Source organism: Danio rerio, chromosome 11, assembly GCF_049306965.1.
Source record: "Danio rerio strain Tuebingen ecotype United States chromosome 11, GRCz12tu, whole genome shotgun sequence".
Lineage (NCBI taxonomy): Eukaryota > Metazoa > Chordata > Actinopteri > Cypriniformes > Danionidae > Danio > Danio rerio.
Genome location: NC_133186.1, coordinates 36,268,950 through 36,288,888, shown reverse-complemented (window position 1 = coordinate 36,288,888; position 19,939 = coordinate 36,268,950). Strand labels below are relative to the sequence as shown.

The window sequence follows — 19,939 nt, the reverse complement described above, 5'->3', positions numbered from 1 at the left end:
ATCACAAAACACAGATTTGTCAGCATTTTGACTTCGAGATATTAATGGTTTGCTTCTTCCTCTTCTTCAGTTTCATTTAATGACAACACCGATGTCCTCATCATGATGGACAGCTCGGCCAGCGTTGGCGCCAAGAACTTCGAGATGACCAAGGACTTCTCACGGATGCTAGCTAAGCGCTTTTTGTCAGCAGAAAGAGGAAATTTCCAGGTTCGAATTGGTGTTGGCCAATACAGCAACAATGCCAACTTGGAGGCCGAATTTTCCACAAACGCCACTCAGGTGGTCGCTCAAATCGCAGACGCCAAGTTCCAGAATGCAGGTACACAGGTAACAAACGCTCTCAACTTCGCCATCGAGCGCTTCAGAGGCGGTAGGACGAGGAAGAAGAAGCTGCTGGTGTTTTCTGATGGTCGTTCTCAAGGTGTTAACTCCATTCAGATTGAGAAAGCCGTGGAGCAGGTGAGCAACGCAGGAATTGAGCTGTATGTTCTTGCTGTTGGAAATCAGGTGAATGAAGCGCATTTACGCACCTTAGTGAGCCGAGGCCGGCCTTACGACAACACCTACGCCTACCGCCATCTTTTCAAAGTACCCGACTACCGCTCATTGGTCACTGGGGTATTTTACCAAACTGTGTCCCGCAAGATTTCCCTGGAGACGAGAGGGTGATTGGATAATGGGAGGGGGTGAGGAATAAAGGGCATGGGTGGCATTATAGCACAAGCTTTAATTGTTTTAGGGTTTTTATTTTGTCTACGTTTTTCATGTGAACGATGTATCTGAACCTGAAAGGTTTTTCATAGTCATTTTGTAAAAGACAGTAAATGATTGTGTCAGAATTCTTTAAAACATTAGTATTTTTATGTCACTTATGTCTTAAAACTTAGGGGATTACTCAAGAGATGTTTCACAGTTGTTGGAGGGGGTATTAGGGCTTTGACTAGGTATATGGCTGCATTCGTTTTGCTGTCCATGAAATTTTTCAACACTCAATCATTCAACACTCAATCATATGTGTATTATCTAATGTCGAGAGCACAGAATTTTTTTTTTCTCCAGTGGTGAATAGATAGAATCTGTATAATTCAGACTTAAGCCCCTTTCATATAGGCATATCGGTAAATATCCGGAAAATTTCCAGAACAACTTTACCGTTAAATTCAAAAAAGCACTGTTCACACAGGCAAGGATGTTCCGGAATTTTTCCGGAAAAGAGCATTCACACATCTATTCCAAAATACCGGTAAATTCTGACATCATTAACCAGAAATTATCTCTAAACAGCTGCGCTTGTATTTGTAAACATTTGACTACATTACAAACTCTTTGGATGGAGAAGCATTGTGAACAACTTCGATGAAAACATATGAGGGAACACTTTCGCATGTCGAAATGTTTATATTATGTGTGTGTGCCGATTCTTGCTGGCTGCTTCACATGCACACGCGTCAAGCAACTGAAAGAAGCAGAGCCTGAAGGTAAACAAACAGCGGCTTATCATAAGCATTTTATCAATAATTTTGTACACAGTTGGCATTAAGAAGGAACATAGAAACGTTGTCTGACTAACATCTAGCAGCTAAATGTGTCTGGAAAAATATTCAAAGGCTTTTTTTTTTCATAAACAGCGCGACAATGTGTCTGAATGTTCTGATTGGTTGGAGTAGACGTCTCACGTCAGTGTGTTCTATTAGTGAACATGCTCTTTCCGGCAATTTTCCTTCTGCGTTCACACAGTGCAGAATTCCAGCAAATTACCAGTAATGCTACAAGTTCTCTTTCTGGAAAATTGCCAGAACAAAATTACTGGTATTTTCAAAAAAGGCCTGTTCACACATACAGACCTTTCCGAAAAATTGCCGAAATTTCCAAAATTTTAATTTTCCAGAAAGGTCTATCTGTGAAATGAGCCTTAGTATCTTTAAAGTAATAATTCGCCCAAAAATAAAAAATGTACTCTCTAGTTACGTGACCTTAAGTCCATTTAAACCTTTTTCTTCGGTTGAAAACAAAAGAATATATTTTGAAGAAAGCTGAAAACTCATAGCCATTGACATCTATAATAAAAAAAGCAAATCCTATGGATGTCAATGGTTACAGGTTTCCATCATTTTTTCAAAGTATATTAATTTGCGTTCAACAGAAGAAATAAACTCAAATAGGTTTTAAACAAAAGGAGGGAGAGTAAATGATCACAAAATGTTCATTTTTGAAAATGTTCATACCTTTAACGACCGTTCATGCTGAGATACATATCTATAAAGATAATCACTGGGATAATAATATCCATGTCAATGTACTATTAACGGAAATTGTGATGCCTGCCACTTTGAATGCACACACTTGTTAAAGCAGGATGGATTGTGATTGGCTGCTTTTATCATTCATAAGCAGAAAGAAATAGAACTGTATCTTTATCTTTATAGTTATCCTTTGTATGAATGGTGCTTTAGGCACTTTTAAGGCTCATTCACACCAAGAATGATAACTACTGTTTTACAATAACTATATTTGTGTCCACATAAACATAAAGAAATGTCATTTTTATCCTTGTGTTAAGTGCAAACTTCAGTTTTGTCATCTGCTTCTTAAAATGCATGAAATTGACAAATAGGATGGGTTCCAACTGAAAGTGTTTTCAGTGATGTTTTCTATGCTGTTATTATTACAGCTGTGGTGTCTCTTATTCTTTTATATCTGTTTCTTTATTGTTATCACTAAAGTTGCTTTTCTTGGATTGAATGAGCCTTTATAAATAAAAGTAGTGTAATGCAACATAAACAAATATTGCTAAGAGGGTTCAAAATCAACATCTATCTTGCCTTTATTTTGGACCCTGCTTGCAACAAAATCTGAGCAATTAAAAAAAAAAAAGTTTTGTTTTTTTCATTAGTTTGTGATACACTTATAGCATTGACAGTAAAACTTGAATATAAATTTGGTGCTACCGATGTAAACACTACACTAGCTCCTTTAGCTACTCAAATGCAGGTTTCTTCAGAAGTATTCTTTACACCTTAAGCCAAAGAGTTTATCGATGGGTTTCTTGTGTCAGAAATGTATTTGAAACTTTGTAAAGGTATTTGAAATAAAGGACGCTACACCCCACCACTAACGCTTCTGTCATGTGTCCATACTGAAAAAACAGCTCAAATTCCACAATCCACCAGAAGAAGCTGCAAACGATCAGTGTCAATTTAGTTGTTATAGAGAATGTATTTTCTCAGCGATTTATCTCCTTGTTTGCGCCACAAAAAACCTTCATTTACTACTTTCCTGCTTAATTTATGACTACTGTACATTTGAAAATCTAATTTGAGCCAAAGAATGCCATTAAAGGGGGACATCAGTGTCATATGGTCTACTGTACAGAGGTTATCTAGTTTAAATGCAAAGATTGTTGAAAGATAGTTGATATTTTGTTTCTGCCATGAGAAGATGAGCATGTGCGGCGTGTTCACTGGGATTCACTTTACATTTGTACGGTTGCAACTTGACAATGTATAATGGCAAGTTTCCAAATGGAAATCATCCAGCTAACAACCACAACCCCCTGACAACATGCAATATGTCAAAAGAGATCGGCTGTGGCTTTTCTAAGTGACACATGCTTCCCGCACCCCAAAACTGCTATAAGATCTGATATCATCTGACAAGGCCATTTAAGCGCATCCGTACAATTACTGGGTAGTGGAGAGACATGAAACAGGGCAAAAATACATTTGCCAGTCTTAAGAGTCAGGATACACATGTCTGTTTTGGTAGACATATTTGCATATACTTCATTTATAATATATATAGAGTTGGTAACTTTTTTTTATGCAAATGATTAGAAGCAGACTTGTGCTTAATGAGACTGTATTTATTTGATCCAAACAGGAAGAAAGTATTATAATTTAAAATAGCATGGTGGCTCAGCATTGTTACCTTACAGTAAGGTCACTGGTTTGAGTCCCGAATGGGCCAGTGTGTATGGGTGTTTCCCAGTACTGGGTTGCGGTTGGAAGTGCATCCGCTGCATTAAACATATGCCAGAATAGTTGGGGGTTCATTCCACTGTGGCAAACTCTGAAATAGACACTAAGCCGAAGGAAAATGAATGAATAAGTTAAATTAAATAAAAATTTTGTGATATATTTACATTTTGTTTTCTTTTTAATTTAACTTTTTTAGCATCTTTTTTAGCAATTTTTTAATTTGTGATTTTAGCAGGCTTCAATCACAAATGATCTTGCACAAATCATTCTAATTATCATTCTAATTTAGTGATAAAAAACAATTATTATTATTATTATTATTATCATTATTTTATCAGCATCATCAATGTTTAAAGGGCTCCTATTTTACCCTTCTTTACAGGATGTACGATAAGTCTTTGTTGACTCCAGAATTTGTCTGTAAAGTTTCAGCTCAAAATACCTTGCAGAATCTTTACCATACAATGCAGAATATGCTGTGGTGATTCCAGCAGTTATGAATTGCATAGTATTTTTACTGTCTTTATTACAAACATACAGTGTTTTAAAAACGTTTTAAATTTGTAAAACTCATTCTTCAGGGGCAACTGATCACAGAGAGTTGAATAGATCAAGTTTCTTCGTTTTTTTCTGTTCACATGTTTATACGTGGTACGGAGAAATGTTAATACTATACCCGTCAACATTGGCATGTGAAAACAAGGGATATGCCCACCATAACCATAATCCCCAAACTACTAAATAATGTTCATCTGGAGCTGTTTGTAAATAAACAGTTAATTGTTCAGTAGTATGTAGTAGTATGTTTTATTACTATTATTTACAAAAGAAAAAATAAATAATATAAATTAGCAGCAAATAAATAAGCAAACAGTTCAGCTTAATAAAATTAATTGCTATTCTGAAGAAATAGAATTAAGAATCTTTTCTTCACGGTATAACGTACACATTCTGATTAAAGAGCAGCAAATGAATCTCTCATTTATTTAGTTTTTCTCTTTGATTACATAACAGAACAGAAGTGTCACTTTAAAAATGCACACATCCAACGTTATAATGAAAGCTTTCGATTGCTTTACTTTTTATACTCATTTAGGACAAATTGAGTTGTGTTTGAAAAATAAAACCCCACCAAGTTTGACTTATTTAGATGTTATGATTATTAATAGCCTGTTCAAACATGCACCCAAAACCCAGACTTTCGCTCAACTTTAAATCGCGTGTACAGAATCCATTTGGGAAACAGCATCTATTTATCACTATGGAGTGGGTCCGACAGTCACACACCGCTATATGAACTGGGTGTTTTGAGGATTGCATGGGAGGGGGGACGTCACCTGAAATGAAAATAAAAGGAATCCCACCGTTTTTATATTTATTTCAAAGTGTTTTCATGCCTAAATAAAATGAAAAAGCACAGAACAGACTCATATTTAAGAGCAAGGGGCATCCCCTGGTGGTTCAGCGGAATGGGTTGCATAAAGGGAGGATTGGCACTTTAATTTTTATTGCCACCCTTCATAGAAAGATTGAAAATACAGGAGAAATATGGGAAAATTTCTTTACGGGATGATAGTGGTATAGAATTGTAAAACACAGGAGAATCCTGAGAAAATCAGGATGGTTGACGGGTATGGTTAATACGCACAAATAAGTCAATTTGGTGGGTAACATACTGCTACGTCACATTGAAGTGGGCCTCAAAATAGCTGGGATTTGGATCCTTTTTTATTATCTGGAAATAAAAAAAGAGAGACCTGTTGTGTTTATGCTGATTTGTGGACATTATACAAACAGTTCTGTCCAAAGAGCTTCAAAAAGTTGTTTTTGCAGGACAAGTGCTCTTAAAAAAAGAGGTACTGCTTAATATTTTTGTGAAATACATAATGTAATACATTTTTAGGGCAATCTTTGAGTAATAGAAATTTCAAAGGAACAGTTTTTGAAAAAGTAAACTTTTGTAACAACATTTTTAATCACTTTTTAAAAAAAGTTTTTTAACTTTTTTAAAAATTTAAAAATACTTTTTTTCATATTTTTAAAAAGGTAAATCGCTGTTATTGTTTTTGATATATTTATATTTATTTGATATATTGATTATATTATTATTATTATTATAAAATGTATTTCTATTTGTTAGCATAAACTTTAATGATAAAAAATTAAAATAAAAAACAGGTAAATCAGATCTGTGAATGAAATAAAGTCCTGGATCAGTTTATTCAGTACCCTAAAGTGAGAGGAAGCTTCAGTGTCATTCACAGATCGCATGTGGATTCATTTTGGCTATTTTACAAATTCTCATTAATGATCATTTTCCCAAGAAAAGACATTGAAGAACAACTGTGATGCATTAAAATAATAGCCCTACTGGAATTTCTTCAAGTAAACAAAACACTTAACATTTGCATTGGCAAGTGTTGCTTGACATCTGGCACCCTGTCCATCCCTTCTACCTTTAGTACATCATTAGTATATGTTGGATGGTAATGTACCAATATTTTTACATGATAAACATTTTCATGCACGTGCATAAGCAGGAAGAATTTTATTATTATATATATATTTTTAAAGATTTGTTACTGTTATGGAGTCTGTCTTACATAATATCTTTTCAAAAACCATTACTTCTCTTCTCAAATGTTTAAAGTCCATCCATTCTACCTTTAGTACATCAGTAGTAGCTATCAGGCCCGGATTGGCTAATCGGGAGGACCGGGAGAATTCCCGGTGGGCCGGTCTGTTTTTTGGCCGCGAGGGCCGGTGTCCCTAGCTGCTTGCACTCTCAGCAGTCACACTTTTTTCTTCTATTTATTTTTTGGCCATAGCTTTACTCTTTTTAATCATTATTTTACCGTAGTGCCGCTCTTTTTATTTATTTTCTCGCAGCCCCGTGAGAAAAATGCAGCCTGCAGGTTAACTAACGTTAATGATGATGATGTAATGCAACTAATGCGGCACCTTAGTGAATATAAGAATTCGAATAAAATGAATAAAACACCTGCTCAATGAAAATCAAATGATTCACTACATTAATAAATCTGACATAACTTGATCAGAAATCTAAAAATAGAAGAAAAAGATTGAGCCGTCAAAAGAAACAGTTATTACAGTTTTTACTCTCACTGTTATAGCGCCAATGTGGTCCAGTGGTAAGCACATTGCATTTCAATGGTATAGACCTGTGATCGAATCTCCCATGAAAAATCTTTTTTTTTTTTTTCGATTTTATTGTTAAGACATAAAATACTGTTAGGGCTGTTGAACATTTGAATTTCTAAAGCAGCAGTTTTCTTGAAAAAGACGTGATAGTGCCATTAGTAACTGAATTGGAATCAGTCGTGAACTGAGGTGGGCCGGTCTGGCTTGAAACTCCAGGGCTGAAAATGAGTCCCACTCCGGCCCTGGTAGCTATGTGTTGGATGGTAGTGATCCAGTATTGTAAGATGATAAACACTTTTATGGACATGTAAAAGCAGGCAGGTTTTTTTTCCTCAAGGATTTGTTAGTGCCTTACTCATATCTTTTAAAAAACATTACTTCTCTTCTCAAATGTATATGAAGTGCAACCTAGAATGTATTGTATGTTGTTAAGGTCATTTGTGGTCAGGGATTCTGTAGATTGGGTGTAATCTCTCCATCATAGTGAGGTTTCCTTTGGAGAGCCTAAAACCAATGACTGTAAAAAATATGGACGACGCGACAGCCCCTTTTCCCATTGAACGCCTTGAGGGCAAAACGCCTGCTTGACGGGCACAAACTGTCGCAAAAGACTGCTGAAATTGGAGCCTTGACATGCGCAGAAGGACTGTCTGATGGAGCCAGAGGAGGAGCCGCGAAAATGAGCGGAGTCGAGCTTCCAACCAAACGCTTTATGTAAAATCAACCACGCCCCCCGAACTTCTCACTCGACTGCCGGTGTCTGCACTCTAACAAACGCTTACTGATGTAAATAGAAGCACTTACATTAAAAAACACAATAATATACGGTTTAAAAACGGTGTGATGTAAGCTTTTAAACTTTAATAAAAGCAATACATGGTGGACTGCAGAAATAAACTATCTTTTATACACTCTAGCCTGAATATCAGCACAAATAATATATTCTAATATTGTTATATTTGTTGTTGGTATTTGTTATCTTCATAGGGGTAGAAATAACACTTGTAAAATATGAACAATAACATATAAACAACACATACATTTTTAGAAAGGTTTTTATTTTTAATTAGCCATCAACAGAACCCAAAATATAGCCTACACACCATAACGATTTACCATGCGGGAACAATCGTGCGTTTAGAAGATAAATACAGCAAGATTACTAAATATCAACAGGATATTTACACATCCCAACCCTGCAATTTGTCAATTTGTGCAAAAAAACTATTAATTACACTATTATTACAATGTCTATCTGCTGCAACATCACTAGTATATTGTTTATTCATTTTCGCTTGAATTGTTTATTTATTTAATTTTTTTGCCTCCGTTTTCATTTGGTTTATTCGATGCCTTCATTATATCTGGCAACGAGGAATTTACATTCATTTTAATGTTAGCTGGAGTGTTCAAATAAAACGCCACCAGTAAATGATGTAAATAAATAATATCTAACATTTACAGCTCTATTAGGTTATATAAGATTCGATTTCAAGAACCTTATAATGATTTATAACAGCAAATTCAGTAGATTACTTAATAACATGCCAAAACTTAAAATGCAGAGACGTCCTGTAAAGCAAGTTCAAATAACCTTACAGCAGATCAACGTGGAGATTATTATTTTAGACACATAAAGAGAATTACTGCTAACGATCTCCTGTATTTTCCCCGTACTTAAATGGGTTTATTTTATTGTGCAGTTTTATTGTCATTTTCGTATTTCTTAATTCTTGTGCACTACAAAATGTATTCAATTGTATTATTATTTAATACTTGTGCAATCGATACAGGTTTATTGTTATTTATATTGTCCTTTATTTAAATAATCGCTATATGCTGTTTGCATCTTTATTCAAAGGTTAAACTCAGTGATACACTTTGCGTTCACATAGTAGCATGCGTTTGTTGTCATATCAACAAAAATGGTTGTAATAACGTTAACAAATGTGAGGGTTTTATATAATGAAGATTCAATCGCACCAGCTCCGGGCAGCAGCGCACATAACCTACTCGCGGCGTCGCGGGCTGATTCCGGCTCGCATGCGGCAGCGCCTGCTCGCTTGGCCGCCGCATCTGGCTCAATTGACTCGGGCTGGAATCGGACAGTGAGTCCAGGCATCCGGAGTAGGTCCAGCAGAGGTAGTCAGTCTGAGGGGTAAGTCTCCGGCAGGCAAGAACTGGCCCTCAGTGTATTTTGCTATCTGGGTGGCTAGGCATGTATTAGCAAACTAATATAGCCCGAAAAAAGCTCTGACCTTAGCGAATAAACAGTGTTCCACCAGATCATGTATGTCAGAAACTGTAGTTTACTGCTGAACTCATTTTGTCATAGTAAAATATCACAGAAATCGTGTACTAACACTTCAGTCTTCTGCCGAAGCTCAGACGCGCTGCTTTGAGAAACTGTCAATCACAGCTGTCAATCACGATGACACGCCCAGCATTAAATTACTGCTAAAAACAAACTGTTTACAAAAATGAGGATCTGCACCTATTTCAGCACAATAACCAGTGCCTTAATCGACCCGAACCATCTTTCGGGACATTTTATTGCAAGTGTAATTAATTTTTTTATTTGGGCTCAAGTCTCCTTCATTAACTCGGAGGAGGCGGGCTTTATGACTTGTACTGCAGCCAGCCCCCAGGGGGCGATCTAACGGCCGAGACCTTCACTCAAACGCAGGCTTGCGGCACACTTGCCTAAAACCAAACTAACCATTAAACTATAAGTTTTTTTTTATAAACTCCTCCCCCAATGTTCACGTTTTTTTTTTTTTATCATTGCATAACTTAATAAATGCTGTGGACTCATTTGTCAAACATAGGCTACTAAGGCTAACTAGCCTACAGAATGCTTTTTTTTCCCCTGAGGTTGTATCACGTGGCAGTGTTTTTAAGTGTTTTTATTTCCGCGGTTAAAACCCTGGGGAAAATCCATAAACACGGACTTTGGTAAGTGATACAGAATGTTTAAACATACCTTCTAATGTTCGTTGGAGTTTATTTCATTCTGAAACCAAAGTAAAGCGGAAATATGATCGCTTCATGAGCTGCCGCCTCGAGGAGCTGTCCGACTTCACGTTAAAAAGAGCGGCAAAATAACGTTTGAATTTTGCAACATGGACAGAATTATAAAGCTGAGTTGCTTCATACCCAAATTAATGGGAGGCAACGTTTGTACTCTCTCTCTTTTTAGCTAGCAGAAAGATGTTGGTATCAGTTTATCAAAATGAGAATGTGTTAAAGTCAAGAAAACAATCTAGCCCTTGACATTTCCACTGTTGTAAGAAGAAACGCACCCTGCCATAAAATGCACCCCTTTATTGACTTAATCAGGGTATCTGCACATTTTTTAACAGAAAATTTAAGACCTTTTAAGACCTTTTTAAGTCCTCTAAAATGAAAATTTAAGACTTTACCTAAAAAAAAAAAAACAGGAAAATGTTCAGTGTGAACACAGAATGATGTGGTGAAGTATGGCAGCAAATCTATGGCGGCAAATCAATGGCAATATAAATCGAGCGCAGCGGTGATGTTTGCGTGCGAGGAGAAGTGAACCGTGAGCAGATTACTTGGTTGACTTGGTTTACTTGTTATCTCTAACGCTATTGGCTACTGTGCCTTTCCGGAAGTTAGCCGGGATTGGACGCAAGTTAAAAGATCATGCCGTTAAATATATATACAATTTGCAAGTCATAATCATAAGAAACTTTCTGAGAACTTTATGAACTTTATGAGGATTCAATCTCGAGAAACAGTCAAATAATATCCAAAATAACTTGCATTCTTGTAACTTGCATTCTTGTAACATGACTTTCTGAACCCATTTGATTTGTCCGTGCAGCACTTGTCTGGTTTGTTGTATTTTACTTCATTATTAACCACAACAGCAGTGCTCATTATTACACTTGGGGATGATCTTTCTAGGAAATATTGTCTTCAGAAGAGTTTATTTGCGTTTTAGATCTTTATAGATAATTATAATTAATTTATCTTTATAGATAATTGTTAACATTGTTTGTAATATAGATCAGTGTAAAATATATATATCTATATATATTATATATATATTTCAATCTCATTTTTAGTTAATGATTGAATAACCTGCATATAAAGACTTCAATCAAAAATGATTAGCCCAATTAAACATAAAAAATACAGTGACAGACATTCAGATGGGTTTTTAATCGCCACCTATTGAGCAACAATTTAATTTCTACAATCTTCGTTTGGCTTTACTCACTATCCATTACATCATTCCACTTCAGAGGCATACAAATACTACTTTCTATACGACAGGCCCACATCTTTTTTGTTTTAATTTTTTAAAACCCATTTTAAGGTCCATATTATTACCCTCTTTAACCTATTTATTTTTTTCGAAAGTCTACAGAACAAACCATCGTTATACAATAACTTGCCCAATTACCCTGCCTAGTTAACCTAGTTAAGCCTTTAAATGTCACTTTAAGCTGTATAGAAGTGTCTTGAAGAATATCTAGTCTAATATTATTTACTGTCATCATGGCAAAGATAAAATAAATCAGTTATTAGAAATGAGTTATTAAAACTATAATGTTTAGAAATGTGTTGAAATAAATCTTCTCTCCGTTAAATAAAAATTAGGATAAAAATAAACAGGGGGCTATTAATTCAGGCGGGCTAATAATTCTGACTTTAACTGTATAGTGGAATAACAGACTAATGGCAATATATTTACTATAAACCTTTGTACTTTATGCACTGCATGCATGTATAGCCTATTTTGTATACTATTGTCCATCCAATTTATTCTGACTTGTTCTTCACAGAAAATGAGTCAAGGACAATGAATCTTAGAAAAAAAAAAGATTTTTGTAAATTTGAACACGTTTAGTTTGAGTTCAGTTTAAATGTAGGTGCTAAACTTCATCAAATGGTTCAAAACACATTTAAAGTCTGAATTATTCGTCCTGATTTAATAGCCCATGTATATTTTCCCCAATTTCTGTTTAATGGAGAGATCTTTTGCCACATGGTAAAACTCTCTCTTTCTCTCCCAAGTAATAAAGTTTGTTACAGAAATATATCTCATTATTTTGATATGTCATTATATGACTTGGTCATGATGGTAAGAATAGGCATTATTATGAGATTAATTATTACAAAAAATATCTCATTATTGAAAGTAAGTCTCCACCTATTATTACTGAGAAAGTAAGTCTATGTTTCACACTGTGACATTATGATAATATTTCCTATATAATTTTATTTAACGGGGAAACTAGCTTACCTGCGTCCAATCCCGGCTAACTTCTGGAAAGGTAGAGTAGCCAATAGCGTTAGAGATAACAAGAAAACCAAGTCCCGCCCTAGGACTCACAAAAATCTAAACTGTTTCGTGCGAGCAGAGAGAAGAACCAGCGAGCGAGCGGAGAGAACTGATCGCGCGCGCGCTGTAGGCATGACCTCGCTCGCGAGAGCGTACATCGTGCGCACAGATGATAATGTGCACGCGCGGGACTTGTTTTCTCGCGCTGGATCAGTTGAGCGCGCGCGTGAAGATCCCCTGTGCGCTCGCGAGCTGTAATTTTCTCGCATGTAGACCTGTAATTTGCTCACGGTTCACTTCTCCTCACGCGCAAACATCACCGCTGCGCTCGATTTATATTGGCATTGATTTGCCGCCATAAGACGAGTCGGACATGATATTTAAGATCCCACATGAAATTTAAGACCTCCTTATGGAAAATTACAGAATTTAAGACATTTTCAGACCTTAAAAATTGAAAATTTTATTTAAGACATTTTAAGACTTTTTAAGGACCCGCGGGGACCCTGTTAATTAGCATTCTACATCAAAAATAAACGATTAAAATGTAAAATGATTATTAATGTTGATGGATAAGGACAAGAAGTTAAACACATTTTAAAAACAAATAAATGTAAAATAATAATATTGACTGTAGTGTAGCCTAAAGTTAGGCTTTTTTGGTGAGTTTTACACAGACATTTAGGCTACATATGACACACAAAATTCTTGATGCTGTTTTAAACACATTAAACAATTCACTTAATATTGGTATTGTATATATAGTCAATCTATTAATCAATTAATTAATTTCTTTATCTTCTGTATGGGAAGGGTTCCATTCATAAAACTCCCAGTCACTCCCATTGTCATAATTCTATTATTATTGTTTAAATCAATTTCTGTTGATAGATGCCCATTTCAGAGGCGGTGCATTTTATGGCAAGGGTGCCTTTCTTGGTAGGAAGGCATCATGGTTGGGTAAATTTAGAGCGCAGTTAATCGGGGAGTATAACAAATAGATTTTTTTACAATCCTATTTGTTAAAAAAATAAAAGAAAAACTTCACGATAGTGTTATAAAGACCTTTGAACGCGTCATAACAGTCTTGTGAAATAGAGTCCATATTAATATAATTTTTTGGTCATATAGCCTAACTGCAAAGCATTAAAGGATTTACAGTCCTCAAGCATTTTAAGCAGTAGACTACAATCAATGTTTATTTATTTTGTATTACAGATAAAATTATTAATTCATTCATTTATTTTCTTATCGGCTTAGTCCCTTTAATAATCTGGGGTCGCCACAGCGAAATTAACCGCCAATTTGTCCAGCCAGTTTTATCTAGCGGATGCCCTTCCAGCTGCAACCCATCTCTGGGAAACATCCATACATACTCATTCACACGGTAGCACGATCGCCTCACAGCAAGAAGATAGCTGGTTCGACCCTCAGGTGGGTCAGTTGGCATTTCTGTGTGGAGTTTGCTTGTTCTCCTCGTGTTCCCGTGGGTTTCCACCAAGTGTTCCGGTTTCCCCCGCAGTGCAAAGACATGTGGTATAGCTGAATTGAGTAAGCTAAATTGTCCGTAGTATATGACTGAATGAATGTGTATGGGTGTTTCCCAGTGATGGGTTGCAGCTGGAAGGGCATCCGCTGCATAAAACTGGCAGGATAAATTGTCGGTTCATTCCACTGTGGTGACCCCAGATTAATAAAAGGACTTAGCCGAAAAGAAAATGAATGAATCAACTATATTATTAAATTAAAATAAAAATGTATTCATTGTTAAATTACTTTAAAAAAACAGTATTTATTTAAACAGTATTTCATTTTTAAAACTGATCCTGGGTCCATGTTTTAAATAATGCTTCTATTCCATTTCCAAAGAACAAGCCTTCCCAATTGGACTCCTATTCGGAAAAAAAGCTGCAGCTGCTAAAACATCCAAACCCCATTCAAATTCAACTTTCTTCCCCTCCCATTGGGCAAATTTAATCTCTGACATTACTGTTCTTTCTTAAAACAAGGCTAAAGCCTGAACATTTGAGTGAGCCAAATGTGCTTTCTATTAGCAAAACCTTCCGACATTCAGCAGTTTCGTAACACAAAGACATTTAGCCTTGAAATAAACAAACTTTTGACTGATTTCAACATCTTTGATTCATTATCCTGCCAGATTTACTGTCTGCTTGATTTTATAATTGGTACAACATGGGTAGCTTTTGAAGTTTCATGTACACTACTCTCTCAGAAAGTAAGGTTTAAATCTTAAAGCATTATTCTTTCAAAAAGTATATGCACTTTTTAGAGTGCTATTGTGTACTACTTATGGGGTAAATAAGGTACAGTTAAATACTCCCAGCTTCTACTTTTTTTTTTAAGAGAGAGTACAGCAATGTTCTGTCAAATCATGCCTCAAGCACCACTCACATGACAAACTCATTTGCCAAATTTGCTTGAAATCCCACAGAAAAGCACTTTGGTCTTGGAAACAAAGTGTATTGAGGTATGGGAGGAGTTTAAGGAGAGGAGGCGGAGAGGTTTGGTACAATGTGCCCAAATAATGACTCCCAGCTGGCGTTAAATACTGAGAGCCAACATCTGGAGGTATGTGGTCACACAACTATCTTATAAGGATGCAAGTCGCCTGAAGAGAAAAGTTATGAAGTCAGTTAAAGATGGCAGTAACTGAAAACAAAAGAGAAAATGTATATAAAAAAGACTGGATTGAGTAAATAAACTGGAGGAAATTGGAACTTATGTTTTGTTTAAGTTTGGTACATAGATTTTTAGATGGCAAAAATGCAGGAGGAACTTTTGGAAAGATGGAGGAGTTAAAAAAGGTGTATAAGAGAGAAATAGTGGGAGAGGGGAAGGAAAGGTTTGACTTGAATGGCGTAGCTGGGTAATCCCACAATGCACTGTAATTTGCTTGAGCAATGAGAGCTGTGAGAGCTCCATGGTGGGAGTTTAGTTTAGTTTAAACAAACTCCAGCCAATAGTGAACCACAGAACCGGGAGACCAAAAGCCACGGTTAAACACTTAGTCAAATGACACATGCAATCTCTTTTTATGCTTTGTAGGAGAAGCTGAGTCACAGGCTTAAATTAGGTAGGGGGAGCCCGTTTGAATCAAAACATTTCATATTATTGTAAGCATGGATCATCACTACCATAACGGAGTCATTACATCGTCCACTTTAAATAATTAATCATTTAATGAACTGAACTTTTCACTAGAACATAAACCGCTGCCTTACTGATTAATGATGGAATTCATGCAAAATCTTACCGGATGGCTTGAAAGTTCAGTACCTGATTTTGGTTATACTGCACATAATATAATTGGTTAGTTTGAGTAAAGAGAGACCTAATGGAGAAACTAATGGAAATGTATTGGATTTTCTTAGTCATTTAAGCAAACCTAACACAATCACATGGCAATACTTTGTTATTTTGTGTTTTAGAGGATTAGTGGCTAGTTCATTTGAATTAATTCAACCTGATTTGGTTGTATGATCTGCTCATGTCCCATTAATGGTCATGTTTAGGAGAGAGCATTCATACCTGCATATTTAAAAAACCATACATTTTAATACAGTTCACTCATTTCAAATTCAGTGAGATTGGACTGCAGTTTCTCAATAAAATGAACACTAGGGGCAGTATGACCACAACAGCTGTAGTTCCTTTTTACACTAATTATATTTACAGAGATATATTATCGATGGATTATGAAAGTTTCATGCAGTTCTTTGCGCAAGACCAAATAAACACCACAAAACAACAGCGTCTATTCACCATGTAAGACACGTTTCTGGATTTACATCTGTGTTGATCCTGGAACAACATTCCAATCACCCAATCAGAATTTAGGGATATGTTTATAGTTTATGTTGAGGATTATGGTTAGAGTTATGCACTTCTACATGATTGTTATCCAATATTATTCCCCTCTGATTTTGGGAATAATTCACAGTTATGGTTGAATCCAGGATCACATCATACTTGGCAAAATCAGACTGTAGTTTTAGATAAGAAGCCCTATTATACACATAGCGCAATAGGGCGCAAGAAGTGTTTGTTGCGATGTGTTGCTATTTTCAGACCAGCACAACAATAACTTTCCCATTTTATGCCATGTTGTGTAAATAGCAAATCCATTTGCACCTCTTTGTGGACTCATGGGTGCTCCGGTCTAGAAAAAAGGTGCGTTGAGGTGCATTGCTGGCACGTTGCTATTTTGAGGAACTGAAATAGACTGAAAGCAGCTGAAAGCAGGTCTGAAGTACAGTGCAGAGTACGTGTGCCTTGCTTACACATTGCTTAAAACACGCAAAATAAACAGCAATACACAAATATCTTTATGAATGAAAAAGAATTAAAGAATTTAAATATTACAAAAATTATTATTTTCTACATAAATATAAAAACCACTGCCTCCATGGTATTATTATTATTATCAGAATTATTTATTATATGCATATTTATATTTAATTTTGTCCACCTGTTTGATTTATCCACCTGTCAGGTTTTGGACAATATGGGGCATAAAAATAGGACGTGTGTTTGGGTATAATATAATTTTTGATCACACTTTGTTATTATTCTTCATTTATTCATTTGCTGGAAATTAGAACTGAATTTGGAAAGAGTTTTGAAACAAGTCTTTGTGCTTAACAAACTAAATTAATTATGTAGGCAAATTGATGTCTTTAGTGGATTGTGTACAACACCGTTTCCTGAACGCGTGAAGCGTTCAGTTTTTCCATTTATAAAGTCCGCCATGTAAATAGCAAATGCACCATGGCGCGAAGCAACTGACTCTTAAAGGAAATGGGAGATGAAACTCTTATTGGTTTATTCTCAAAACACACCCATAACTCATTAAGAGAATAGGCACAACCCTGTTAGACCATGCGCTGTGGCTTTTTCCGTCCTTAAAATAGCCAAAGTAGATTCGAACATTGCCCTAATGCTTTAGTGCCTTGCACTTTAGACTTTGCACTTAGATTGTTAAAATAGAGCCCATGGTCATTTCGCTTGATAGCTCACTTTGTGTTTGTTGGCACACACACAGGTTGCCAGATTGATGACACCAACAGCAGCGAGCATGTCTGACAACAGAGCCTTAGCTGCTCTGCTAATGTTTATGTTTGTAATATTTGTATATAGTATTTTTTATAACTGAATCTGCGTCTCATTCAATTTATTTTTCCGCAGGCTGTATTTTTGATTGCAGCCTTCATTATATAATTGGGTAAACTGGCAGTGGGTGGAGTTACACCGATCAAAACAATGACAACCATTTCTACACGGAGCGCATATATTCAAAGGAGAATAACTGACTTTAGTATTGTTTTTCAGATAAACAGTTCGCTTTCTGTATTGTGTTTCTTAATATCTGCAAACAAATCATGGTGTTTTATGCTTTATGCATCTTTATGTACACAGTCCACAGAATTAAATGGGAAAAAATACATTCGGAATAAGCAATGCTAAAAAAAAAGCACTTTTTTGGCAAGTGGGATTCAAGCCAAATGTTAAATTCTGAATTTTGCTGAATATTGGTGATACAAATCACTAGCAATATAGTCTAAAACACATTATTTGTCAAATTTAAGAAAGAAAATGGTGCATGAAAAGTTGTTCATTGGTCATCGACCACCCATTAAGAAGCGTGAGCGTTTGCAGCGACTCCCTTTGATTATCCGAAACTAACTGAAGACTGCATCTGAAAATCATCCAGCCTCATAGACAAACATCATGCGCAATAAATATGTCCTTTTCAGATTTGCACCTGCACCAGCCAAAACGTTAGTTAAAATGCTTCATCAAATGACTATTTACAAACTCGGCCCTCTTCTGTTTAACCTGGCCAAGATGTGAGCGCAGCCCAACTGACTAACAAACCACAGTGTGTTTACAATGCGCAAGTACATGACTCAATGTAACCGTCAACACACTGTACCCTTAAATAAGGAATATTTTGTGAACATGTTTTATATTCCCATTGAGGCAATGTTTCCCTGTCCAGAGAAAGTCAATGTTCTCAAAGGGATCCACTGTTCTGAAGATTTAGCTATTGGTTAGCCTTACGTAACGGGTTATGCTGACTAAAAAACTGTGCCGTATGCCAACTAAAGGATTATGTATCTGGTTTGGAGCACCAGACTAAATGTTATCTTAAGCTAAATGTCACAGTAAACTATGATTGGGCCGTAACGCTTTGCTTTTATTAAAAACAGATTTGCACAGTGAGTTCGGGTGCGCTATAATGACGATATCCTTGTTTGTTGTGCTTCCGTTTTTCTAAACCCATGGTTTCGTTTGAATAAGGAAATTGGTTTTGGTGCCGATTCCAAGAGTTGAGAGGAGCTCAAACACACAGGACTGATGGCACGCACACTTCTCATGGCGTCAGTCTTCAATTGCATAAACAACTTCTTTTCCTGTTTAAACATATTTTATTAGTTGTACACAAGATGAAACATTACATTTCAGAACGAAGAGTCCTCGTGAGTTTTGAATAACAGACAGGAGTCAGGGTTTGCGTTTAATGGCATATAGAGTGTTCAGAAGTTCATTCCCAAAGTGTAAGGGAAATTGTAATCATGACATGAAAGCTTATAATTATGAGACAACACATGATAATTTAAAGATTTTAAATTGACAATATTTAAGATTTGTGGTTAAGTGCATGATTGTTGCTTAAAATAAAATGAAAAATATACATATTCCACATAAAGGGCTCCATCATACACTTGACACTATAAGGTGCAAGATGGCGGGATTTGTTGCTATTTTCAGACCAGCACAACCCTCACGTTTTGCGCCACGTTGTTTAAATAGCAAATCCGTTAGCACCACTTTGTGGACTCATGGGTGTGCCGGTCTAAAAAGGAGGTGTGTTAAGGCGCATTGTTGGCGCAATGCTATTTTAAGGAAATGTAATAGACTGTGCAATTGACCACCTAAAATCTGGTCTAAAGTCCAGTGCAGGTCCAAACGCATTAAAGGATTAAAATGTTACAAAAATTGTTATTTTCTACATAAATATAAAATCCACTCCCTTTATGCCTCATCTCATTTTTTTTCAGTTTATTCATGACAATATGCATTTGTATAATGTTATTATTAGTAGTAGTATTATTTATTACATGCATATTTATAAGTTATGATAAAAACAAGTTTAGATTTCTCCACCTGCCGGGTTTCAGAGACGTATGCATCATTATATGGGGCTATAGGATGTGTGTTTGGACATAACTTTTTTGAGCACACTTTGCTATTATTGTTCATTTATTTGTTTGCTGGAAATTAGAGCGGAATTTAGAAATAGTTTTGAAACAAATCTTTGCGCTTTACAAACTAAATTAAATATGTGGGCTTATGGATGTCTTCAGCGGAGTGCGTACAACACGCTTTCTTATCCACGAAAGTAAAGGAAAGAGTAAAAGTAAAGAGGCCGAATGGAGGAGGCTCATTCTTTATCCTCATG

The 19,939-nt window shown here is 35.9% G+C and overlaps 1 protein-coding gene and 1 long non-coding RNA gene across 2 annotated transcripts in view; both read left to right on the top strand.

Annotated features, from left to right (window-relative positions):
* The window catches only part of col6a1 (collagen, type VI, alpha 1), a 69,232-nt gene extending 66,121 nt beyond the window's left edge, over nucleotides 1–3,111 (top strand). Inside the window, exon 36 of the mRNA XM_068224238.1 lies at nucleotides 71–3,111. Coding sequence (XP_068080339.1) covers nucleotides 71–672 — 602 coding nt within the window. The 3' untranslated portion in view covers nucleotides 673–3,111. The remainder of the gene's footprint in view (nucleotides 1–70) is intronic.
* Nucleotides 3,112–10,058: 6,947 nt separating this feature from the next.
* LOC141376646 (uncharacterized) lies at nucleotides 10,059–19,167 on the top strand. The gene is made up of 2 exons (XR_012387272.1): nucleotides 10,059–10,097; nucleotides 14,909–19,167. It is a non-coding gene; the product is annotated as an uncharacterized lncRNA (long non-coding RNA).
* Nucleotides 19,168–19,939: the final 772 nt, after the last annotated feature.